The sequence below is a fragment of the Pochonia chlamydosporia genome, chromosome 1 (genome assembly GCF_001653235.2).
Source record: "Pochonia chlamydosporia 170 chromosome 1, whole genome shotgun sequence".
Lineage (NCBI taxonomy): Eukaryota > Fungi > Ascomycota > Sordariomycetes > Hypocreales > Clavicipitaceae > Pochonia > Pochonia chlamydosporia.
Genome location: NC_035790.1, coordinates 5,675,097 through 5,699,656, shown reverse-complemented (window position 1 = coordinate 5,699,656; position 24,560 = coordinate 5,675,097). Strand labels below are relative to the sequence as shown.

Here is a 24,560-nt window from a genome sequence, read left to right as displayed (position 1 = left end):
TAGAGGCCCTCTTTGTATTACTTTCCAAGGCTTGTGGTAAATGGATGACATGCTGCCATGTCAAGTCAGCTCTGCCAAGAACTGTGACGTTGGTTGGTATCACCCTGTCCGTCATGTAAGACGATTGGTTGGGGTCCAGCATCTCCAGCATCATCTCACTCCGTAGGATCCAAACTGCCAAATTAGAGTATGTGAGGCGGCACCTGGAAGAGAAGATTAAAAAATGCGATTGAAACAATTTTTCATGAGCAATCTTGATCTGCATTATCGTGTTGAATACAGTATGGCCTGGAATATGAGGTATTCAAATACATGTACCTCGGTACCTGTCCCGCTCTTTCCACTGGTCTGAGCGCTGGTTTGCTCCTGCCTTCGAGGTTGAAATGCGGCTTGGCAGTGACACAAAGCTTGAGCTTGAGCTTGGCTGGAGCTTAGCTTGACATCTGGAGCTTCTCCTCATCCTCAAATGCCAGCTTCTGATTGACTAATTTATGGAAACCGCCTCCCGCATCACACCATTGCAGTGGCTCAACCGTTTCATTTCATCATCCGCACTTGCCGAATCCAAACGATTCTCTCCTTTGACATCTTTCATTGAATTTATGACTTGACCATCGATTGATACCCTCGCCGCTTAAATACCAGTTGACGTTTTTGATACCCCAGCTCTCCTTTCCATCACCTCTACCTGAACCTGATTGAAGCTCGATCCTACGAGACCACCAACTTCTGTTTCAGCACACCTGCCCCAGTACAACTACATCATGTCCGCTGCAATCATCGGCTCAACCGGCCTCGTCGGATCTCACATTCTCTCCAATATTCTCGCCGACGAGGCCTACAAGCCTGTCCACACCATCACTCGTCGCGCTCCAAAGGAGACCTCGCCCAATCTCAATTCCATCGTCGATACCGACACTACGAAATGGGCAGCCGCGCTATCCGGCCTATCACCTGCCCCAACGGCCGTCTTCTCTGCCCTGGGTACCACTCGCGCCCAAGCTGGTGGCCTCGCCAACCAGTGGAAGATTGATCATGACCTCAATATTGAGCTGGCCAAAGCAGCCAAGGAAGCAGGCGTAAAGACATTTGTTTTCATTTCTAGTGCAGGCTCGCATGGTATGATGTCCGGCCTGGCTCCCTATAGCAAGATGAAGGCAGGGGTGGAGAATTCCGTAAAGGAGCTTGGTTTCGACCATGCGATTATACTACGACCTGGCATGATTTTGGGAGAGCGCGAGAGCAGTCGTGCCGCTGAGGGCGTTGCTCAAACCGCCGTTAAAGGGTTGGGGAAGATTTACAAGGGCTTTCAGAATGCACTGGGCCAGGACGCTAATTCTATCGCGAGAGCTGCTATCAAGGCCGCCCAGATGGCAGACGATGGCAAGGCCCCAGATAAGTTTTGGGTCATTGGTGGACATGAGATTTTGAAGTTGGGAGAAGGAGAAAAGCAGGAGGCAAAGCAGGAGGCAAAGCAGGAGGCAAAGCAGGAGGCAAAACAGGAGGCAAAGCAGGAGACGCAGCAGGAGACGCAGCAGGAGACGCAGCAGGAGACGCAGCAGGAAGCGAAGCAGGAAACGAAGCCAGCTGAATAATGGTGTTGCAACGTCTATTGCAGATTTCGTTAATTAATTGGGAGAGTTCTTGGTATTGGCAGATGCGGCAAGTCTATTGCCTTTGCAAGCAGCAACGAAATTGATCAAGATTCAGGTTCAATGCTTCCAGCTACCACAAGGAGTGCATGCGAGAGGAATCATGCCACCAAAGTCGCGACCCCGAGCCTTGTGTCTACATCCTAGTCGGTTGGGTTTGCTACTCCTTTAGTATCTCACAAGCGCATGAAGTAACCTGGCCAATTTGCCAATACTTTTGCCCATTCTCCAGCGCCACATGGAAACCTGCGTTTGCCAACATACGAATACAAGGATTCTACGCCAAGGTTTTGTAGGTGACAATCCCTTGCTGTATTTTTGCTTCACTACTCACTCTAACTTGCTCCTTTTAAGGCCGGAATGTGCGCCATCCTACAGATAGCAAACAATCTGCAAATACGCTCCATAATGGCGCTGAAAACATGTCAACTATTGGGGGACAGAGTCAGCATGCAAATGTCCAGTTTGCTTCCACGTGGGTTCCATCTTGCGGTTACAGACAAGCCGTAGGCGACTGTATCTTCAAAAGTCCTAACCTCATAATAATTCTATTGGCTTTGCCAATATCATTCTGTCAATCAAGACCAAGGGAGCCGCTAGTCTGACGTCGATATACAAAAAAGCCGTCCTGCCCGTATACCAGCTTTTACCTTTGCAAATGCTAGCTTCATCACTTACCGAAATTCCTTTCGATTCAGACCCAGCGGCGTGTGATTATTCGGAGCATCGAGATGCATCGTTGATCAAACATTGAGCTGTAAGTTATACATTCATGCAGACTCTGCCATGTCAGCTCTCTTAGAAAGCTCACCGAGGCCCAAGGCCATTTCATAAGATTGTTTTGCAGACATCTACACCGTCGTGTTCAACGTACAAAAAGGGCAACACGATGAAACCAAATGAAACAATTGCTCTGATATTTGTTCTGCTGGTGCTCGTCCTGGTTCTGATTACTTGGCTCTTCGTCTGGCTCTTTCGTATCCCTCAAACTGCGCCCTCGGAGACAACATCAGGGACCACCGACGAAATCATTGAAATCGGAGAAATGCCGCCATCGCACCCGCCTTGTAACCCTCGTCCGCCTCGACCACCGCCGAACACACCCATCAGCAGTGGAGGAGGGGATGCCAAGCCTTCCAAGTCCCCGGTGCCAGCGAATGTTGGAGGAGCCGGAAATATAAGTGTTGGTCGGAGGTGTCAAGGTAGAGGTGGGAATGTTGGGGCTCCGTCGAGATGTCGAGGTGGCAGAGGAATTTGACTTTAGTGTCGCGAGGCGAGATGTTCCTAGATATATCTGGCACTACAATGTGGTATCGAGAATATTATTTGCCAGGCACACATAAGCAGATCATGTGTTGTAAAAGGGGCCAACTTCGCGTGACGCCACCAGTGTTTGCAACCAAGGAATAACCTTTGCATCTTTATACCTTAAGAAGAAAGCGATGGCATGTTACAACATAAAACAACAGCGGCAGGATGATTATGGGAAGAAAGATATCCCGCTGTGCCGGCATGATGGCATTCACTTCTTTCACCTGCCTCGGAATTATAAGAGACTAGCCTTTTATTGTTTATCTCTTGCCTGGTATCGCGGTTACTCGTCCCATCCAGATAGGAACCTGCCAAGCGCAGGACATGCAAGTACACTAGTTGTCCAGTACAATAAACGAGCTTACAGCCATCCTTCTCAGCCCTGTTGTACCAAGCAATCTCTTGACTAGGGTGCAGAACCCAGTCTTATACCTTGGGCAGCAGCAACTGAAGCTGACCAGATTGCGCCAACGCCGACGATATCATAACCGCCACTACACCCAGCGGTCCTTCTTTGCAGTTAGTTTCCATACGGAACAGCTTCAAGCATGATGACTTTGCGACTCACGCGTAGAGAAATACCGTGGCGTCACTATCATTAGAGAGCTCTGTTGCTCCGCTGGTGATTGTTAGAAGCCGTATTATGTGCTCATCAACGGTGGACGTACCCTTGTATAGGCAAGCAAACATCATTTGGCGGCGAGAGCATGCTGTTTTTGGCACTAGTATCGGCACGGGTATACGTTATGGTCTATGAGAGTCAGCTGTGACTTCAAAGATACGAGGACAAGTAACTGTTACCCCATCCGCAGCATAGGCGAGTGCCGCAAAGAAAGGAATTAGGACCGTGGAACGCATCTTGGGAATGAAATTGGCACTTGAGGTTGTAACTTGTGGATACACATTACTTTGTCTAGTGATCTCACAATGGGTATCGCAAGGGTTTATATATGTCCAGTGCCGTTTGGCCATACAGCCTCAACGGGGCTGTCATTATCCATGTATCCCAGGTAATAATCAGTTGACCTGTCAGCCAAAGTCTCAATTGACGGACAAAATGTCACTTTGTTTCGCCCAGTCCAGGGCAGCATGTATGGGTAGCAGTTCGGAAAGGAAGAGGTCCAGATGTCTCACTCCAGGAAAGTTTCCACAAGGCAGCCAGGCGACGGCAGACAAGTAGAGAAGCAGCTCGATCAGGGCCAAATAACTGAGACAGAACCGCCTTGATTCACTCCATGTCCAATAGAATTTATGCCAGCATATGTCTCTGCCGCTTATTCGAGTAAAACTTCAGGCGGTCGGGCAGATTTGCGCAGATCACTCGGAAACTGAATCAAATGCATCCGTTGCATTCGGATAATATCAACACGAATTACTGCAAGTAGAGAAGCGTAGAATAATATCGGCGCAACTATTTCTCATCTTTTTACAATTGCAAGATATCGGCGCTTCTTCTTACAGCAGGGTGAGATATAAGTATATAAACTCTGCTCGCAGTACAAGCTTCTACCTCATCCCCAAAAGACAGCTCACATAGCATAAAAACTCAACTCAACGCAATCAATTCCCAAAATGAAGCTTTTCATTCCCCTCGTCCTCGCCCTCGCCAGTACGGTGCTGGCAGACCAGTTCGCTTGTGTCTGTGTCATCCAGGGCTTACCAAGAGTCGCTCATTGCGGTCAATGCACATCAGGGGATATAGCGCTCGTAAGTTACCACGATATATAACGAGGAATCCTTTTTTAACTGGTGTGAAAATTCTAGGGCGCCTGCGTAAGTCATCAGTCGTGGAATAGTCTGCGGCTCCTTGTGGCTGACATTGATGATAGTCGACATGGAACTCTAGGAACACGATTGTAAGTTTGGCCAGCTTTTCTGATGTGATATCAGATCTAATCTCTTTGATTGCAGTGCGCGTGATGTGGTGCGAGAGAACATGATATGGATGAGAAAGGTCCTGCAGGGGTGGTGGTGACCTGATTTATCTACATGGCTCCAAGGATACTTCTGGTGTCATTGCAATTGAGCTTTGCTTAGTCAGTGCTAAATACTTGAACGATGGTGTTCTTAGATGCTTGTTATGCTCCTGCTTTACTTTGAATGTCTGCTTTATCGTGACCGCACCTCGGACTCGGCATCATGCCGAATATGACCAGTTAACGGACGGTACATGAACTTCGTACTCTGTACGGAGTACATGTACCTGGACCCCTGCCGATTCTGCCCCGCCATCAATCAACCACCACAGACATCCCACTTCCTGCCCCTCCATAACTTTTATGAGCATCAGTCAGCATTCACATTTCACACCCAACCTCCATCACAACATTCGCACTCACCCTCTCCAATATCCTCATCCCACGCCTCGCCAACACAGGCTCATTCATCATCCATAAAACCAACTCACTCACTCATACCCCCAACCGCCGAACCACCATGACAACACGCCCCTCCATCGTCGGCCCCGACTCCGGTCCCCAATCCCCCTACCCCTACAAAATGGAAGGCAAAGTAATCTCAGGCTTCGGCCGCGGCTCCAAAGAAGTTTGTCCCCCATCCTCTCCCATCAAACCATTCTCTTCCGTCAAGCCCACTAACAACCACCAGCTCGGCATCCCAACCGCCAACCTCCCCGTAGACTCCTCCCTCACGCCCTGGATATCCTCCATTCCCTCCGGCGTCTACTTCGGCTACGCGTCCCTCCGCCTGCCCGCCTCCCATCCCCAGCAAGCCTCTTCAGACGGCTCATTCACAACCTTCCCCATGGTCATGTCCATTGGCTACAACCCCTTCTACAAGAACACAGTGCGCAGTGCAGAAGTCCATGTGCTGCACAAGTTTACCGCCGACTTTTACGACGCGCACATGCGGTTGTTGATTCTGGGGTTTATTCGCGAGGAGAAGGATTACAAGAGCTTGGAGGCGTTGATTGAGGATATCAATTTTGACTGTGAGGTTGCGAGGGGGAGTTTGGGAAGGGAGACGTGGAAGGCGGAGAGGGTGGGTGTTGAGGAGGGGACGGGGGCGGAGTGGTTGGCGAAGGAGCTTTAGTTGTTGATCTTGGGGTCGAGGTTAGGTGATATGAGAGAGATGTATAGACGAGGATAGACAGTAGAGGATATTTGATTTGGTGGATGGTGGGAGGTTAGACCTTGGATGATTACAAGTGTGGGCTGGATGAACGTCACTTGAATAGACAACGACACATTTTATGAATGCTTGTGCAGCAGTTGTATTGTACGGCGTGTACAAGATCGCGGGTATCGTAAACTTCATCCACGTATCTACATCTTCTTTCCTTGACATGGCTCTGCCAGTCGAACTTCACAGGGACCAATGCTCCTTGTTGCCCCAATAGACCCCCAATCCGAATACCAAAACGAGATGAACTCATTGTCCAAAAAAGAGAATAGAGGTAAGTATAAAAAAAAGAAGAAGAAACGACACCATCCATGCACATATATACAGAACACTCACTACCTGCAACTATACAGCAAGCTGGTGGGGTTCTTGGTTCGGATAATACCGAGGTAAAAACTGCCTTGGTCAGTACACCTGTTTCGGATTTTTGCAAAGTAAAGCCACTCAACTTACATTCATTATAATCATCATGGGGATATCAAACACGTCTCGCTTAATTGTCCAGCAATATGTGCAGTTAACCTTGCCATCCTTCTCGATGCGGGAGATGCCATGTTCGCTGTCAATCTTGGTGACACGACTGCTGAGAATACCCGTTCGGTCTCGCTGCGTTGGCGCCTCTTTGCCGTCCAGCATCTCTTGCGTCCGGTACTTGATTAGGCTGCAGCTTCTCTGAACCTTGCCTCGACTGTCCTCAAAAGCAAGTTGCGCAAAGTCGCGGTAAAATTGAACAACACTGTCATCATCCAGTAATTCTGCTAGGAACACGGGCTGGGGTCTCCCACCATTCGGCTCCAGGGTCGCATTCTTGAGCCGTGGTGTCGTGGCATCCGACCGTGTGTTACCTTCCGTCCCGTCATCAGATCCCTGCGGTGTTGGTCCAACAAACACGTTTCGGTTCGGCTCTTTTCCAAGGAGCACGTCCTTTGTCCAACCTGTCAAAGCTGTAAACTCCTTGTTGACTGCAGCAACCTCACCCGAGCGCCGGCATACAATCGTCGGCGCACAGCAGTGTTGTAGAAAGTCATCAAATTCAAAAAGCGTACGCTGGAAGCATTTCTCCATGAACAGCAAATCTTCCCTCGTCAAATCCTTTGTACACGCAATGAAGGAGGGGCGAATCTCTCCCAATGACCTCGCAATCGTGACAAGCTTATTCATCGGCAGCCGGTGCTTAATAACAGACACCATGTTGTGAAACCCGGCTGTGTAAGGATATGGCTCCTTGACGTTGGCATAAACAGAGGCAGAGTCTCGCTGTCTCTTTCCCATGAGAATTTGTGAGATCTTGTCCTGCTTGGGCTTCATTCGGTTTGCGCTCGCTACACTCGGCAAGTTGTTAAATGTCGTGTGTGGCGATCCATCGAGCCCTGCCTGCGGGCTCGCAGTAGCATCCGTACTGGGGCTGGCAAGACTGTTTGGTCCCGCTGCAATAGCATATGCATGTGGCAGGCCGTGTTGCAGGTTGCCTTGGGTGTAAATGTTGTTGTTGGAATCCACCCCAGAGTAATCGCTTCCCGCCATCATAGTATCAAACGGTTGGTTTGGCCCATTACCAAACAAGGCGGCATAGTTAGCCTCGGTCGTTGGCGTAGCCGAGATAGAGTTTTCTCGCGGAGGTGTTTCTGCGGCCAATCCCATCTTATTCAATATACCAAACTCCCACCCCGCATACTGACTGCCAAAGTTGAGGCCTTCCAAGTCAAAGTTGTATAGTGCTGGGTTGCTCGGGTCAAACAAAGCGTTGAAATCCAGAGCATTGCCCTGCATCATATTATCTATTTGTGGCCCCGGCGCCTGTGCATTGGCCTGGAAGGTCGATGGCCCTTGTGTATTGAATGGCAGACTGTCTGACATGCCGACTTGCGGTTGATTAGCAGCTGAGAAGACAGGAAATGACGCCCCATTACTTTGAGGGAGGAAGGCATTGCCTCCCGTCACCGGAGATACCGTGTCGGACTGGGTTGAGTTTTGTCGTTGACCGTTGGTTCGGACACGGTCAGCGTCTGGGTCATAGTTGGGCCCAAGTACGGGTCGTAGCGCTTCAGGCGGCGCATCGTGGAGATATTTAGCCTTCTTACGCACGCCATCTTGACATGCGTCGGCCAAACCACGCTTAATACAACGCTTACACGGCCGCTCATCCCCTATACACATCGTATTAGCTTCAATCCTGACCTGTTGTGTCTCTGGCACATGATAATGAACGGATTTATCTTGAGGCAACTTGATCCTTCTCGTAGAGTGGACTCAAAGTGCTGTAATCATGTCACAACTCACAGGGTCAAAGGAGACTTACCGCATGTTAAGTGAGCCCTCTGACAAGCAAAGCAAGCTCTACGAGCCTTCTTTCTCCTAGGTCGTTGGGGATCCTTGGGGTCATACTTCTTCTTAGCATCAGTCATCTTGTCGTCGTCCTTGCTTGGGGACTCGTTCTCGTCCTCATTATCAGTCAGATGGTCTGACAAATCGGCACTATTGTCCTCAACTTCGTTGGGCATCTTGGCTATGTTTATATAGGCCCAGGGCCTACAGTCCTGGCACAACGGTCAAATTGGTTAACCACAAGTCCAACCCCCCTGCAGCTCCCTATAATGAGCTCTTACTCCCACACGAGCAAGATAGCGGCAGGCAAATCAGCGCTGACCCTGCTGCCACTTGCTATAACGTATTGAATCCTTGCGCGCAAGAACCACACCACTATGCGCCCCCGTTACACAGCTTGCACCGTGTGTTGGACTACTGGTGCCAAACTATTCTAGCTGGTGTATGCGAAGTTCTGGTGTATGCGAAGTTCTTGTCGGTGCGCCCTCGATAGACACTCCTTCCTACGAGCGGTTGACTACGGGTCAAGGTAAACACCCTTGATTATTCGGTGAACACAGCTGCGCCGGCTGAGACAGGCAGGCAAGAGAGGAAGAGCGAGCGAGCGAGAGGAAAACGCCAATGTCGTCTTGGAAATTATTTCGGCCGAGCGGTTCAAGTCGGTGGACGGGCGAGCCTGGGTTGGGGAGCGCGGCCAAAGCAGATGAGCACTGTGGCTTCCCGGTAGATGGGTCAGTTGTAGTGCCGAAAGTGAGGCCAAGTATTCAATTGTAGAGCGACTCGTTTAATCCCTCACGGCTCTTGGATCAAGGATATCCAATGGAGGGTACGGTGAAGAGAAAGCGAGGCGTTCGTGTGCGACGAGGGCGGAGGTCAGAGGGTCAAGTATGATGTATTGGGCTTCGAAGCATGCATGAAAGCAAGCCTGGAATTGGCTGTATATTGGTCAATGTGGATGCTCAAATAAAAGCCTGAGCATCGCCAGAGTCTTGATTTTGAGCTGATGGAGTGGAGATTTTCTTGGTTGTTATTTGCGACTCGACGGGAGTACGATACACCAGGCGTGGTTGTCGATGTTGTAGTCCGGAAGGGCGGCGGCGGCGGCGGCGGCGATGGCACTCAGTCACACGCAGCTACCCGTGGGCCATGTGCTTGTCAGCAAGTCTCTATGTCTGCTGCGTTTGCAGCATTGACATTCAGAAGAGATGCTGAAGCAAAGAAGGTGTCGAGGGTGTGCGGCGCACACGACTACCTAGGTAGTTGAGGTTTGTTGGTGACCAGACGGGACCTGGGTCGAGGCAGAATAGCCGACAGTCGCGCGTAGCCGAGGAGACATGCGAAAGGCAGAGGCACAAGCTGGCTGAGGTCTGATCTGGTAGAGCAGAAGCTTGCAGTGCTTGCAATGCTTGCAATGCTCTGTGACGTCGACAAGGGCCAAAGCAGACGCTGGACCAGATTGGGCAAGCAACCAGACAAGAAGAATGCGTTCCCACGGCGTGCAGTCAGGTCAGGCACAATGTTCTCCCACAAAAAACGCACAAGGAAAAGAATAAGGATAACCCTGTGCTCGTCAGGTTGAAGACATGGTGATGGAGTTGAGTCAAGCTTTTTGATGAGCACGCAGACGAGAGACTGGACAATTAATTGCGCTGCACTTGGGTCGGGGTCTCAACCGGAGGGCTTGCTGGGCTTGCTGGGCTGGCTGGCTGGCTGGCTGGTTTGGCGTCTGGTTTTTTACGTGATGGGGACCAGAAATGGGCATCGCACTTTCCATCCAAGTGATGGACAAGCAGGACTAACCAGACTTGCTTGGCGGTTCAAGGCAAGAGCGGCGCAGCTGTCACTAGCGGCTGCCTGGTCGAGTCAAGTGCTCCAGTCAGCCCCAACAAGCTCCAACGAAAATGCAGGCGGTTTGGCTTCTGAGAAATGCGTCAAGTGGGGAATCCCAGCGTCCATCCACTTCCTCCACAGCAAGGCTTGAGCAAAGACCAGACCACATGCACACAAGAGCATTTGCCTGACAAGTTTTCTGGGACGGAGATGGAGCAACAGCGATTGACATGTTCATGTCTAGCAGTCTTCGTCGTTTGATCCTGCAACTATGCCATTGTTCGCATCCGTCATGCTCCCGCTGGCTGTTGCAATGGCAAGCGAATGCTGCGTATACCAAGACTGACTGCGGGGTTTTTCTCTTCGTTTCCAACCACGACCAACAGACCGCAGGGCCTTGCATTGGGTCACTCGACCCAGACCTGAATGTGCAGCCAAAGGGCAGAGCTGACGCTCCGCTTTCGCAGACTTTCCGTCCGAACATTGGCTTGTGGTCCTCCCCCGGAAATGTGGCTGTCAGGGTTGGGATGGGTCCCAGATTGCTGAGCGTTACGGCTTTCGGTCGTCCTCTGGCTGGCTGTTGGTGGTTTCGCTGAAGTTGTCGAGGTGGTGGGTGCTGCTTGATGGGACAATTGTCATTTCCGATTTGCAATTGCACCACACATGGACCAGGCCACACTTGCATGCACTTGCTTGGACACTGGGCAATGGAGGGGTTCCCGTTTGGAAATCAGCTTTGTTCTGACTGGCCCGAGGCTGTTTCAGATGTAGCGGCTACCAAGCCCATGCGCTGGAACAGAGCCGCATGTCAGGTACCTTGCACTTGGGAAGCGAGGTGGGGCGAAGCTGAGGGACGGCAACTTGGAAGCCAGGCCAAGTCACTTGCAACTTCCCTCTGTTCTAAAGTTGCGTGCGGGCATTTTTTTCACGTTGCTTTGACTCACGGATTCTCAATTGCAGATATTGAAGCATCGACTGACTTCAAAGCTGGTTCATTCTGCTCCTCGCCCTTGTGCTGGCTCTTCGTTACCAAAAAGAATGAACCTCACCTTTTGGCTGCCCGATGAGATGGGGTGGAAATTTATTACGTGGCTTGACAATCTGCATAGATGTTCAGACGACAACATGCAAAGGTAAGGTAGCGTGGTAGGGAGTTGCAGCACTCTACTTTATTCAAAGGGAACTTGAATTAATTACCTGCAAGGGCTGACGCCTCAAACCATCCACCAAGAGATGTGGCCAAGAACCGGTCAAACTTGGCGACGAACTGAAGCATGCATCGCATCTGATAAAATTCATGCAGCCCAATTGCCACGCTCGCGCTCTCGCAAAGTACACAATTTGAGCTTCATTTTGGCGGCTGATTGCGATGACGTTGATGCACCACATCCGCGACCATCAAGTTGTCAGGTTTAATGTTACAGGTCACTTTCTCTCCCAGCTTCCAAGGCGAGAAATCAGCGGCGCACCGGTGTTGCGGTGTTCTGGTGTTCTGCAGGAGTCGTGGCGACCATCCGCCTGTTCTCTGTGCCGGCGACAAGGGCATGATTTATTTGGCGGCGGCGGTACAAAACAAATTGGGCGCAACACGAAGATACAGGCCAATTGGCACCATCGATCGGCCATGGATATGTCTAGGATTCCGCACACAGGAGCAAGTTTATTTCACCAGACATCTATTCTATTATTAGTCGGCGCCATTGCTCCAATGCAAATAAGTCTGGACTTTGGACCACTGCCGCGGCCGTCCCCGTCCTGAAACGCACGCGAGCGACCGATCAATGCAGGACGAGCTTTAAGATCCTTATTCTGGGTGTGAGCCAAATCCACTGCAACAATTGACCATCACCTGCGTGCGCCAACAAGCCAGATGACCATGTGCAGAGCCATCTCTGGCCTCATCCTTGGACCAAGTTCCCTCAACCCGGGACTTTTGACCTCTCATCCAAGGCCAACGAACGATGTACAGACCTGGGGATAGCCGAGAAGCCGAACTGTACCAAGCTGCATGCTGCAGCCCAAGATGATGCCCGTGTTTCCTGTGTTGTGTTTCCTTTTCTTGTCCGTGTCGCCGAACACCACTCTTCTAGACTTTGTTTGGGTTGCCTGGGATGCATCGGAATCTTCGCCGCATTCGTCTTCCGTTTGCCCATCCGTCAAAGCCTCTCTGTTTGATCCATGGGCCTGCAACGCCTTCAAAATGTTGGCACTTTGAGATGCTTCACATGCAAGCCCGGTCGCACGGCGGGAATAGCCCCCCATACTGTCCACAAGACAAATGTGTGACAATAACACATCAACAGGTCACAAATGGCTGGCAAGGCAGGTCAAGCCAACGTTGCTTCGACCATGCAGACTGCCGTGACGCCATGACCAGCAGGACTCGTCGTCCAACCAGCCATGTACGGTGATGTGTTTTGCTGCTTCTCTTCGTCATCACAGGCGGTCAAGGCTACACAGCAATCAGACATTTGACATTAATAAGAATGTCAAATCTCAGACCCAAGGCCCCGTCTGGCCGGAGGCTTTCACCAGCTGCGAGAGCGATTCGGCCCGCGTGCTAGCCCCAGGAACCTTGAAACATTGAATATGCGGAGATGGCTGGCAGGCTGGCTAATGACCCTTGACATGACTTTTACGCCGGATGTCTCCTTGGTCCACCGACCTTGTGACTGACGGCAGAAATACATTTTCTGTAAGGCATGCCATAGGAGATGCGGGGCCTCGGCCCATGTACTTGGGCTCCCAGCAGACATGGACACCCATCATTAACACCCCGGGGAAGCTAGCACATGCTGACAAAATGATGTAGTTTCATGACTTTGCGTATCTGCTCTTGCTCCGTATTCTTTTGCCGTAGCGGAAGAAGATGTAGGGGAATGGAACCATGGCCACCATCAAGAAGGCCAAAAGTGACGATGCCCATTGATAGCCAAGTTTCTCGTACATCTGAACGCCAAATAATGGGAATGCGGCTGGAATACACAAATAGGTTAGCTCATGAGATACAACATGTCCACCTGCGATCTACCACAGGGTATTCATGCTTCCCGAAAACTCTCCGCGAGGGGCCGGGCCTGGCCTGGGGGTTCCATCTCGCAGGAGTCTCTTCGTAACTTGTCCAACGTACCGGCAAACAGACATCGCACAAAGGCGTTGGCAGCTAGTGCGCTTGCGGCGTACAGCGGATACGCATCGACCTGATCCCAAGAACAAGGTGTTCTCGTTAGCCAAGGTCCAGTCCTCTCCAGTCCATTCGATGGGCAGGGCTTCTTGGTTCGGGCAGTAATATGCAGCAACCAATGGATTTCGAGTTTAGACTTACGAGGAAGGTAAAGATACCAGTGAAGAGCAAAACATTTCTAGACAATGGCGCCAAAAGGGTTAGCCACCTCGTACAGATCGAAAAGGACAGACGTTACGACAATGCCAATTGGCCTCCCCAAGGTCTGAAAGGCGCCTGACAAAGACGTGACTAAAGCCACTCCGATGAGGTCTCTTGGCAGGATTCGGCCCATGCGGCCATGCAGTTCTGCAGTGTTCTTCTAAAACGTGGCCACGACAGATCCTTTGGGTCTGAAGGTCGGCCGAGTGAGACGGTGTGATCCGATATCTAGAGAGAGAATTGCCAAAGTGACAGCGTTCTGCCTTGTATATCAAAAGCAGGAGGATCATGTCCTCATCGAAACCACACCGCCTTCAGTCTTGTGTTTAAGAAGAGCAAACGTCGTGCAACAAGCCGGCTTGATAATGGTCATAAACGAAGGGAGAAGAAATTGAACATACCCAACGGCAAAGATGGATGATCCAATAATAGGCACTATCCAATGGACCCACGGATACGTAGACCATCCAAACATGAATATACCAGCCGGAACAAGAAACGCCCCCATAATGGCCGGCGGAAGTCGAAACTCGGGCTCACTGGCTCCTGGAACTCCTGTCTCTGCCTCGAGCTTCTGGACCAGTCTCGTACGAATACGATACCATATCGGGTCAGTCGTCACGCCAAGCATCATGCCTACCAATATGCCCATGAACGACATGCCAACTTGCCAGGTGTTGAATCCGTGATTCGTACTGAACACCAACGGGAAGGCACCAAAGAAGAGATACAAAATTCCCAGCAACAGGGCCGAAAAAAGGCAGAGGTTCAAGCACATGGGCTCAAAAATGAGCAGTTCAAAGGGCCGTCGCAACGACCGCCCAACAGCCCGCACCACCGACTTTTGCACTTTTTCCGATGGAGCAAGCCATCTATCATCTCCAGTGTCTTTGCGTAGCTTCTTGGCCTTGTTTCGCAGTAGAATCGGATCTGTCATTTTGGAAAAACCACAAAAAGCTTGTTAGTCCCGTACCCGCCTGTGCCAGTTGTCTAAGACAAGCGTTGATGCAATGCAATGAACCGAACTGAAACCTTGGCCTTGTCGTGCAGACAAGATCCGAAACATGGTGCACTCCAGACGAGAGACAGACAAAAATAACAGGGGATCAAGAAACACCACCAGGAGAGAAGAGAGACAAAAAACTTACGATACGTCTCTGGCACCACAAACACAACCGCCAGCCAAACTATGCCCGACCAAATCAGCAGCACATAATAAGTCCACCGCCAATCCACATTATAGTTGATAAACCCGCCCAGCAAGGGCCCCAAGCTCGGTCCTACAAAGGGCGAGACGGAGAAGAGCGCCATCGGAGCCTGCAGCTCATGTCTGGCAAACAAGTCACCCACTGTGCCTCCAGAAACTGCCAGAAAGGCACTGCCCGTGAAGCCGTCGAAGAAGCGGAACACAATGACCGTGGCGATGTTCTTGGCGACGGTCTGCGGGATCAGAAAGATGAGGTATGTAGTCCATGCGACGAGGTAGATGGGTCGACGACCGTAAAACTCGCTGAGCGGACTGAGAAACATGGGGCCAAAGGCGATGCCTAGGACAAAGGTGGACAGGCCGAGGACAGAGACGATGCGGGAGTTGTGGAATTCGGGCTCCATTTTGGTGTATGTTGATGTGTAGATGGAGGAGGCGCATGTTCTTGTCTTGTTAGGACGGGCTATAGGAAACTAAATGTGAATGAGATACTTACACGCATAGACTGACGTGAGAGACGATGAATGTTATGAGCCACTTTCTGCCCTTGGAGAAACTCCTCGGACAGAGGGGGTCGTTGTCGCCGCCATCCCAGCCAACTTCATAAGGATCCTTGGCGTCGCCAGGTGAAGCCGTTTCCTTTTGTGCTTCACCGCCATCATTGGGCGATGAGTCGTCCTCGTCGACGCCGTACCCGTTCTGGGAGCGGATCCTGTCGAGAGGACGAGTTTGAGAAGCGCGGGATTGGGTGTGCGAGAGGGTGCTCTCCGACATGGCTGTGTTGTCGTCGTCTTGTTTTTCGGCGGTAGCCATGCTGACTGTTGACTGAAATTGGAAACAGAAGAATAAGTCCAGTCAATTCTTGGTGGTACCAAGTCAATCTTGAAGACAATGCTAGAAAACAGCTTTAAACAAAACTTGCAAGCAAACTAGTGCAGATGAAAAATACAAGCCCAATGTTGAACTGCAAATCGGGTCTCCGGTCCGTTATGTAGTTTCCACACCCGTCAAGGGATACGATCTGCCAGTCAAGAATTTCGCTAAAAAGTTCAAATGTCGCCGCTAGTTGTAGCTTCGGACGGGGATTTGCTCCCGCTACCCGCACGTCATGCGGAAACCAGCTCGGCCGATTGGGACAAGGTAAGTTAACTGCTGATAAATGCGAGTAATGGAGTCGGTTGAGACCCTCTTTTTGGGACTTTGGTTTATGGTACGGGTCGTCGCTGGTTGGGTCGGAGATACGACTGTGGGTGGGAGTTTGGGAATGGGTTGATTGAGAGAGAGATTGCTGGTAACTAGGTAGTTTCTGAGTGTTGATATGAGTTGATTGTGGTGCGATTTGTAACAGTTTGAATGTTTGGAGTCAACATTGAAATGGACGACATCATAGGATCGAATTGGATTTGTCAAGTCACAGTGGGGGTTTCATTAGCTTCTTGTTCTTGATCTTGTCAATTCGACTTGGATGTTTTGTAACCAGGTGCATATACATGCTGCAAAATTAACCTACTTATTACCAGTCATAACAATCTAGCATATTAATAACATAATTAAAAACTAGACCATAGTTAAACAACACTTGCCATCTCAACATGGAACGCTGATCCAACAATGCAACGGACATAACACGGGTTTACCACTCGGCCTCAGGATAGTCGCGAAACGCGAACAACGCCCTTCACAAGATCACTGCAGTGGACCTTGGTTCTCCTAACCAAACCGAACCAGTTAAATCCTCATGCTGAAACCGATAATTTCTTCTGGAAATCAATCTCGCTGAATTCAATGTTGCTCGGGTGGTGCTGCTTTCGGCACCACCCGGAGAACGACGGCATGTCCCGCCAAGACAGTCCATGTCAGGGCAAACCATTGAAAATTCTGACTCAGCTCGCGAATCCGAGCCCCAGATCGGGAATAGAAAATTCGGAATAGGGAATGGTAGGCTACTGGTCCGAAAGGGGAACGGAAACTACTGTCGTTTTCTCTGTGGCTTTTGGTTGCAGGGAGTGAAGCCGCTTTCTTGGAATACAATGTGATGGCTTTCCTTTCTCTCTCTCTTTTTTTTTTTGTTTTTCGTTCTTTCATTTTTTTTATGTCCCCCTTGTTCCAAGGACGAGAACACACCGCCGTGATATTCGCACAATTTGGCTCGGTATATCTTCATTCATCTCTTACTACTTAGGTAAAAATCCAGCAACACCAGCTGGTGCACATCAAATCCCAAACTCCATCTATCTATAATCCGTACCCAAGCAGCTATGCCTAGACGCTCTCCCATGCAAGGACCTGCCAGTAATCGCTATCAAATGCAAATACAGACGCTATGCCACATGTCCAAAGGACTATATACATGTTCCCGGTCTTGTCTTCCACATACCTCATATCCTACAACATCACCTAATAGTTCTCCGGTAACCCACTCTTAGAAAAATCAGGAACATCGACATCGCAGTTAAAATCCCGACTATACGCCTTGGTCGGCATGATTCCTGCTTGCAGAGCCGCCTCATAACTCCACAAGGGCGCACTCTCCGTCTTCCAAGTCCAATACCACCAGCCCCAGCCCTTTTCGAAGCTGTGCATCTGTGCTTCCGCAAACATCTGGAGAAACTTCTTGTACTGGTCGCTGTACTGGCTGGGATCTGCGTTGGCCTTGGCACATGAACAACTGCTGTCCTTTGTGGGACAACGCGGCGTCAGCACCGATGTGCTCTTGTCTCCCGTGTTGAGTGTTCCCTCCCAGCGATTTCCCCAGCCTACGTTTGTCAAATGTTTCGCGCAGTCTGTGTCTGCCTGGGACCATTCTGCGAACAGGGTTGGTCCATATCCCGTTTTGCGGTCCATGCTTTGCTGCGTTTGTTGCGTCCATCCCGTGCAGGCGTACTGGATCTTCTTTTGGTGCGTGAAGTCGATTTGATTCTCGTTGAAAATCACATACTGGTGCACGTCGAGTACCATGTCGTCGTAGCCTGTCATCAGACCCTGCCAATTGTCGAGACCCATGAAGCCGTCACCAAAAATAACCAATGCCTTCACTCCGTTCTTCCGCACAATCTTGTATGCATCTTCTGTCCACTTGATGACATCTGCCGTCTTCAACATGGTCATTCGCGGTTCGTTGGCTAATCCGTAGTGAGTGAGGATGTTTTTATAGCGGTCTTGGCTGAAGAATTGCGTGAGCTTGTCATGGACATCCAGTGATCTTTGAGCATTGAGCTGTCCGTTGGTACCATTGAGCCATCCTATAGCTCCCCATCGGCCGCTGTGGTTCCAGCCGTTTTGACTCCCTGGCAGTCCGTGAAGATCGAGGTTAACCCGGAGACCATACTTTCTCGCCCACTCGATTCCCCTCAGGAGGTACCGCCATGATGTTCGAAACACATATGGATCACTGTCGTAAACTTCAACCGCCCAGTAGGAAAATGGAATCCGTACGTGGTCGAGGCCGGCCGCGGCAATGGCTTTGAACGTGTCTTCCGTCACAAATGTGGCGTAGTGATTTTCCAAAGTGCTTGCAGCTGAGCCGCCAAGGTGTTTGCAAAGCGTCCATTCGTCAATGATGCCCATTTGAAGATTGTAGTTGAAGAGGGACGGTGTGATAAAAGGCTCTAGTGATAGCCAACCCCCTAGATTGACTCCCCGCGCCGGTCGATTCCCGTACGAACCCCAAGCCTCATTTAACGCTGGGACCTTGTCGTTTGCCTTTGCTGAGTCGTCCCAGTCAGTAAATAGACCCATCAAAGGCAGCCCACCCATCATTTGATCCGTGAAGGTAACGTTAAAATCGGTGGTTGTTTTCCAACTCCACGGATCGAGATATGTATTCTTCCACTTGGCCGGAACTTCATTTGGATCTTTTCCATCCAGTGAAGATGATTTGGATGATGAGTCGCCATCGCTATTCTTCTTGGTGACAACCACAGCCACAACAACGATGATGATGAGTAACACGACGCTGACAGCGCCGAGAATTATCCCTACAACCTTCGTTAGCAAAGGCCATGCCAAAGCCACACTCCGCACGACTTACAGAGCTTCTTTTTTGACTTCTTTTTCTTATGATGGCGATACAGCTCCTCCTTCTCATACTCATAATCGCCCCAACTACCACCTCCCCTCAGCCCCGACTTTCCCGCCCTTCCCTCCTCCATGATTGCACCACTCACAACCCTCCTCTTCTTGCTCTTGTGATGTTTGCGCGCTTTTTGCGGTGTCGAACGGGGCGTCGTGTCTACTTCGTGATATTCTCCTCTCTGCCGCCTCCGCCGCTCCTTCTCTGCCCTATGCTTGCGTCGTTCATTATCTCTATTCAATTGCGCCAAAGCTCCCGAAGAAAGATTTTGTGAAGACGACCCTCGCCGGTGCCGTCTTTCTTCCCTGATTTCTTCAGGATTTGACGCCGCCGCCGGCCTTCTCGTGGTCGGTCTCTTTTTCCTGTGCTGATGTCGTTTGGGTGATTCGCCCGTTCCTTCGGCCGGTCTCCGACGAGAGGATCGGTGCGCTCCTTCCCTGGGGGCCATTATTGTTTCGCCATGTGAAGCTGCGTCTTTGTTCGCTGGAATGCGGCGGCGCGGACAGCAATGTCGTGGCTATTATATCATGAAGAAATGTCTTGGAGCCGCGTCATTCGTATTTGCCAAGTCGCAGAGATGGATAATGCGGCATCCTGGTATATTGGCGCCATGGCGTTGGCGGGGCAACCAACACTTTAATCTTGGCCCCGGCAAACCAGACTTGATCTCTGAACAGAACAACCAGACGTGTTAAGGTATGAAGTTTGTATATTACAAGTGTGAATCTTGATCTAGATAACAATATTGCTCATGGGTCTGCCTTGAGCACGAGTTGCAGTTCTGTTCATTTTGCCTTGCCTCCTGACCCGTTGCTTGATGATTGCCTGTATCTCGCCAAGAGCCGCCAAGGCAAGCCAGAAAACTTCACACGACTGTCAATAGCGACCGAAAAATATCGATGACGAGCATCTACAAGAATCAAAACAATGTACACTAATCTCAGGCATGCATCTTTCGTATCCAATGCCTTGACAGCGGCCGGATGCTATAACCGGGCTCCTTGTCTATATCGGCACATTGCTTCCGGATTGGCGGTGGGAATGGTGTTGCTTTTTTGGTCGGACGGTAGACTTCTGCACGGTAACGACTAACCTAAAGAGACCTGCGCAGATATGTCATGTTTTTCAATCGGGCAAAAGTAATAAACAGCACTCCATGATTCCATTCTTTTTCATTTTCATTTCATTGTATTAAAGGGAAGAGGAAAACTCCATTGTACATGAGTGGAGTGTTTCTCTCCGCATTGTGGGGAGGCCGCTCCTACCCTTTCTGGACGACCGGTGCCAGTGCTCTGAGACCGTCAGGCTATTCACCGTAGAACAATCAATTATTCCTGTACTTTGGGAGGACGGTCAATTCATTGCTGCACTTTTACGTCCGGGCCTTAAAGTCTGCAATTCTAAACTTTTTGTGTGTTCGTCACCGATGCTTATTCATCATTTTATGCCGGCATAAGAGTGTCGAATTGTGGGGCCTTCGAAGGCCGTGACAAGCCGAATCCATCAAAGCCGAGTCTACCAGAACTTGGGGAATTCTTAGTCTCAGACAGCCGCATTTGTTCTTCCATTTCCCCCAACCTCAATCAAACTTGTGCATCTGCTCAGCATCACCTCTTCCATACGTGTCGTTGGGGCTGGTTTCCATATAATGAAGCGTCAAGCGGTTTGTCAATTGAGGAGGGCTGCGGCCTCTCCCAGACCCATCCAACTCCCCCTCCAGATCGCCCGAGCATACTCGACTCATCCGCCTCAAGCGCGTCTGAACAAACCTATAGACTACTCGGAAACACAATTACTAGCTCACAGCAGCAAAGGACCTGCTCTGGGTAATTACAATGAGATCCCTCCCGAGGTACGAAACGGCGCCACGAGGAAGATGAACCTGTTCCAGGCTATCAACGATGCTCTCGGAATTGCGTTGGCTGAGGACGATTCGGTCGTGGTATTTGGCGAAGATGTTGCCTTTGGAGGAGTATTCCGATGCACAATGAAACTCGCGGAAACGTACGGGGCAGACCGCATCTTCAACACACCTTTGACGGAGCAAGGTATCATGGGTTTTGGTATCGGTCTGGCAGCACAGGGAATGCGCCCTGTTGCTGAAATCCAGTTCGCCGACTACGTCTTCCCAGCCTTTGATCAAATTGTCAATGAGGGAGCTAAATTGCGATACCGGGAGGGCGCTACCGGAGTCCATGCTGGCTCATTGACAGTCCGTATGCCGTGTGGTGGCGTTGGCCACGGTGGGCTGTACCACTCTCAATCGCCCGAGAGTCTCTTCACCCATGTCCCTGGATTCCGAGTTGTCATGCCCAGATCACCCATTCAAGCAAAGGGATTATTATTATCCGCAATTCGAAGCAACGACCCCGTTCTCTTCATGGAGCCCAAGATCCTGTACCGAGCAGCCGTCGAGCAAGTACCAGAAGCTGCGTACGAGCTGCCGCTGTCCAAGGCTGAAGTCGTCAAGGAAGGCAAAGATATTACCATTGTTTCCTACGGCCAGCCCATGTACACCTGTTTGTCAGCCATTCAGCGTGCTGAAGAAGACTTGGGCATCTCTTGCGAGCTCATTGATTTAAGAACTGTGTATCCTTGGGACAAGGAGACCGTCCTCGCAAGTGTTCGAAAGACTGGAAGAGTCCTTGTCGTTCACGAAGCAATGGTGAACGCTGGTATTGGCGCGGAGGTGGCTGCCGCTATTCAGGAGGACCCTGAGACTTTCATCAGACTGGAAGCTCCTGTGGGACGTGTTGCTGGCTGGAGCATTCACAGCGCGCTGATGTTTGAGAAGTTTAACATTCCCGATGTAGCACGTAAGTTTATGCTCATTGCTATGACCAACTCCTTAGAACTGCACTAACTGCTTAATAGGGATTTATGACAATATCAAGAAGAGCCTCGATTACTAAATAGAACAGATAAAGGAGAAAAAAAAAAAGATGAAATCATGACGATTAATTGGGCATAGGGCATAGCCATATGGCGTTTCTTACTTGCGTAGACAATAAATCGTTCAAACGAGGCCTGCAGGGCTCCATTAGAATGCTGTGAATTGTGGTGAACCTGGAAGAAATCAAATAATACGAAATGTCTTGACAAAGGGATGAAGTCTGAATGAAGCTCACGGTACATGGCAATAGTAACATTTTCTATGGAGCCAAATGTACCCCCAGTCTTGTTTCGTGCCTGGCCTGGCTGCCCCTCGTCAAGCTTCGCCCCGCCTCTCCCAAACCTCCACTCTGACCGCATGCTTCAGCCGAGCGTCTTGCGCAACCGGTCTGCCATCGATCTTTGTTCCAGCATACAACTTCTGGAAACGACAATCCGCTGCGATACGACATAATCGCATCATGTCACAAATTGAGACTGTCTCCGCCTTTGTGGAGGGAGCTCCTCCTGGCGAGGTAGGTACCACCACGCCGTGACGATAGCTCCCCAGTTCCGCGTCATCATTGAAGCTAACTTATCTCCCAGCTCGCCGATGTCATTGCCGGTACGACTGTTTACAGATCAGAACACTTACCAACGTGCTCGTACTCATTCTTTTTGCCGCAGATATCAAAGCCTTGACGGCGTCCTCGCCAGACATTGTCTCTCAGTTGACGCCCGCCTTCGAGAAGTATAATGAGGAACAACTCGTTACGGTGAAGCTGCCTGGTAGCAGCCAACCGGTAAGAAATAGGCATACCGCAGTTAGGGGATGCAATCTGATGCTAACATTGGAGTAGGTCGTGATCAGCTCGCACAGCTCCCTCGGCGACGGACGATACTACGATGTGGAAAGCTCGTCGAGCTTCGCTTTTGACCACGCAACACAGGCATGTTGTTTAGTGATGATCTACGGGTTTTCAAGGTCTAACCCGACGACAGAAAGCTAGTGCTGTGCAAAGCCATGCTATCGAGGGAGCTCAGACAGATCTCGTGTATGTGGCCCGCTCGATGATGGAGTGAGGTGAGCTGTCCAGGCTGACAATGCACAGGAAATCGACGCTGAAAAGCTTGGCGACATATGTCAAGGAACACTTTCCGAACGCATCATTCGGCGCATACCCCATCGAATCCGACTCGAAAGTAGCTATTATCATTGTGGCCAACAAGTATAGCCCGAACAACTTCTGGTACGAAATCTTCACTTTCGAATGATCGGCTCTTGAGCGTGATGGCAAAGATTATTGAGAGAATTGCATGGATCATCGAACGTGGGCAGGGGTAGCTAACAATATACTAGGAACGGAAGATGGCGGTCGCTGTATGTATTCGACCCAGCTTCTGGAAGCCTGGAAGGATCCATCAAAGTCGATGTTCATTACTACGAAGACGGCAACGTCCGTCTGCTCACCAACAAGCCAGTCACAGCTTCCGTCCCTTCTGGAACAGGTGCCGGAATTGCCAAGGAAATCTCAGCCTCGGAGAAGAAGTACCAAGAGGAGCTGAACAAGAGTTTCGTCAGCTTGAGCGAAGGCGCATTCAAGGGTCTGAGACGACAGTTGCCTGTCACGAGACAAAAGATTGAGTGGGATAAGGTGACGAGCTACAGGCTGGGACAGGACATCGGTGGCGGCAGCTCCAAGCGATAGATGGATTGCATGGCGGTTTTGTGAATTTCGTGAAAATGCTACAAGACTACACTACATTTGACTGAATAAATTCTCCATTTGCGGAAAGAATTTCCACATTGGGCAATTTCAAACTCCGTGACCGGTGTGGCTTCACGTGCCGTGCAATGCAAGAACTGATATCGAGTGACAGGAGAGTAGGGGTCGGAGGCGGCAATTTTGCCGTGGTAAAGAACACTTGCGGTTGATAGACGACGGAGGGTTCGGTATTCGGTAAACAGCCTCGGGATGTGTTTAGATCCCACTTCAAGCCCCTCCACTCATCCCATCAAGTCACGGCAAGTTTCCCCAGATATGACAAGAGGAAATCTGGGGGAATATGGGAAGGGGTTATGTAACGGTTTCATGGAATTGACTTGACTCATTGTTACCACATGATGGCAATTGCGCCCTGCAAGTGATAGCTCACGGTGTCAGCTTTCGCGACATGGGCAGTCACTCGCAGGAGTGTCTATGGACAAAAATATCAATGGATGCAAGTACATGCCCAAGGGGAACAATTGCGTGTACACGGAGACCAGAGAGCCGAAGCATGAATAACATGTCGGATGTCTTTGAAATACTCGGAATCAAGTATCCCTTTCCGTCTTGACAGACCGAACGCAACAGCCAAAAGCTTTCGGAAAGGGCTGTGTGGGGTCGGGCGACACGGGAAGCAGAAACGGCCGGTGACTTTCTCACCAAACAATCACGCGGGGGTTGCAGAAGGGGCCGCTGCAGATGGAGAGTTTGTCTCTGAGGTGGATGACGCATTCTGTGGTCCGGGATAGTGAATAGGAAACTGCGAGTGCAGACAGGCATGTGAGTGCCATGTGCTACGGCAAACGAGCCTAACTTTAGGACTTTTGCCCAGATATTTGTAGCTGTTTTGCCTAGCAGGACCGCCGGAGGAACAAATGTCGCCTATCGAGAGCCTGTGCCTGATGGAAACCTTGAATGCTCAAGTCAGACGCCCCGGCATTCTCAATCACCGCCTCTGACCACTTTGTTCCCCAATCGGACCCGCGTTCCTGTTTTT

At 50.4% G+C, this 24,560-nt stretch overlaps 7 protein-coding genes across 7 annotated transcripts; 4 read left to right on the top strand and 3 right to left on the bottom strand.

The window, feature by feature from the left end:
- Positions 1-764: 764 nt before the first annotated feature.
- VFPPC_01482 (NAD(P)-binding domain-containing protein) lies at positions 765-1,595 on the top strand (the record flags this gene model as incomplete). Its single annotated transcript, XM_018281309.1, has 1 exon — positions 765-1,595. One exon carries the CDS (start codon positions 765-767, stop codon positions 1,593-1,595), a length of 831 nt encoding a protein of 276 aa, XP_018149959.1.
- Positions 1,596-5,399: 3,804 nt separating this feature from the next.
- On the top strand, positions 5,400-6,014 carry VFPPC_13097 (riboflavin kinase; the record flags this gene model as incomplete). Its single annotated transcript, XM_018290874.1, has 1 exon — positions 5,400-6,014. One exon carries the CDS (start codon positions 5,400-5,402, stop codon positions 6,012-6,014), a length of 615 nt encoding a protein of 204 aa, XP_018149958.1.
- Positions 6,015-6,449: 435 nt separating this feature from the next.
- On the bottom strand, positions 6,450-8,605 carry VFPPC_01481 (alternative oxidase-5; the record flags this gene model as incomplete). The annotated part of the gene is made up of 3 exons (XM_018281308.1): positions 6,450-6,500; positions 6,558-8,251; positions 8,404-8,605. 3 exons carry the CDS (start codon positions 8,603-8,605, stop codon positions 6,450-6,452), a joined length of 1,947 nt encoding a protein of 648 aa, XP_018149957.1.
- Positions 8,606-13,073: 4,468 nt separating this feature from the next.
- VFPPC_01479 (multidrug resistance protein) lies at positions 13,074-15,664 on the bottom strand (the record flags this gene model as incomplete). The annotated part of the gene is made up of 6 exons (XM_018281307.1): positions 13,074-13,234; positions 13,390-13,459; positions 13,585-13,621; positions 14,046-14,574; positions 14,793-15,295; positions 15,348-15,664. 6 exons carry the CDS (start codon positions 15,662-15,664, stop codon positions 13,074-13,076), a joined length of 1,617 nt encoding a protein of 538 aa, XP_018149956.1.
- Positions 15,665-17,248: 1,584 nt separating this feature from the next.
- VFPPC_01478 (exo-beta-1,3-glucanase) lies at positions 17,249-19,371 on the bottom strand (the record flags this gene model as incomplete). The annotated part of the gene is made up of 2 exons (XM_018281306.1): positions 17,249-18,828; positions 18,882-19,371. The coding sequence occupies 2 exons, from the start codon at positions 19,369-19,371 to the stop codon at positions 17,249-17,251; spliced, it is 2,070 nt and encodes a 689-aa protein (XP_018149955.1).
- Positions 19,372-20,571: 1,200 nt separating this feature from the next.
- On the top strand, positions 20,572-21,835 carry VFPPC_01477 (3-methyl-2-oxobutanoate dehydrogenase; the record flags this gene model as incomplete). Its single annotated transcript, XM_018281305.1, has 2 exons — positions 20,572-21,739; positions 21,798-21,835. 2 exons carry the CDS (start codon positions 20,572-20,574, stop codon positions 21,833-21,835), a joined length of 1,206 nt encoding a protein of 401 aa, XP_018149954.1.
- Positions 21,836-22,276: 441 nt separating this feature from the next.
- On the top strand, positions 22,277-23,503 carry VFPPC_13096 (F-actin-capping protein subunit alpha; the record flags this gene model as incomplete). The annotated part of the gene is made up of 7 exons (XM_022428860.1): positions 22,277-22,330; positions 22,401-22,419; positions 22,482-22,597; positions 22,655-22,748; positions 22,801-22,849; positions 22,907-23,044; positions 23,155-23,503. The coding sequence occupies 7 exons, from the start codon at positions 22,277-22,279 to the stop codon at positions 23,501-23,503; spliced, it is 819 nt and encodes a 272-aa protein (XP_022284742.1).
- Between the last annotated feature and the right edge of the window lie 1,057 nt (positions 23,504-24,560).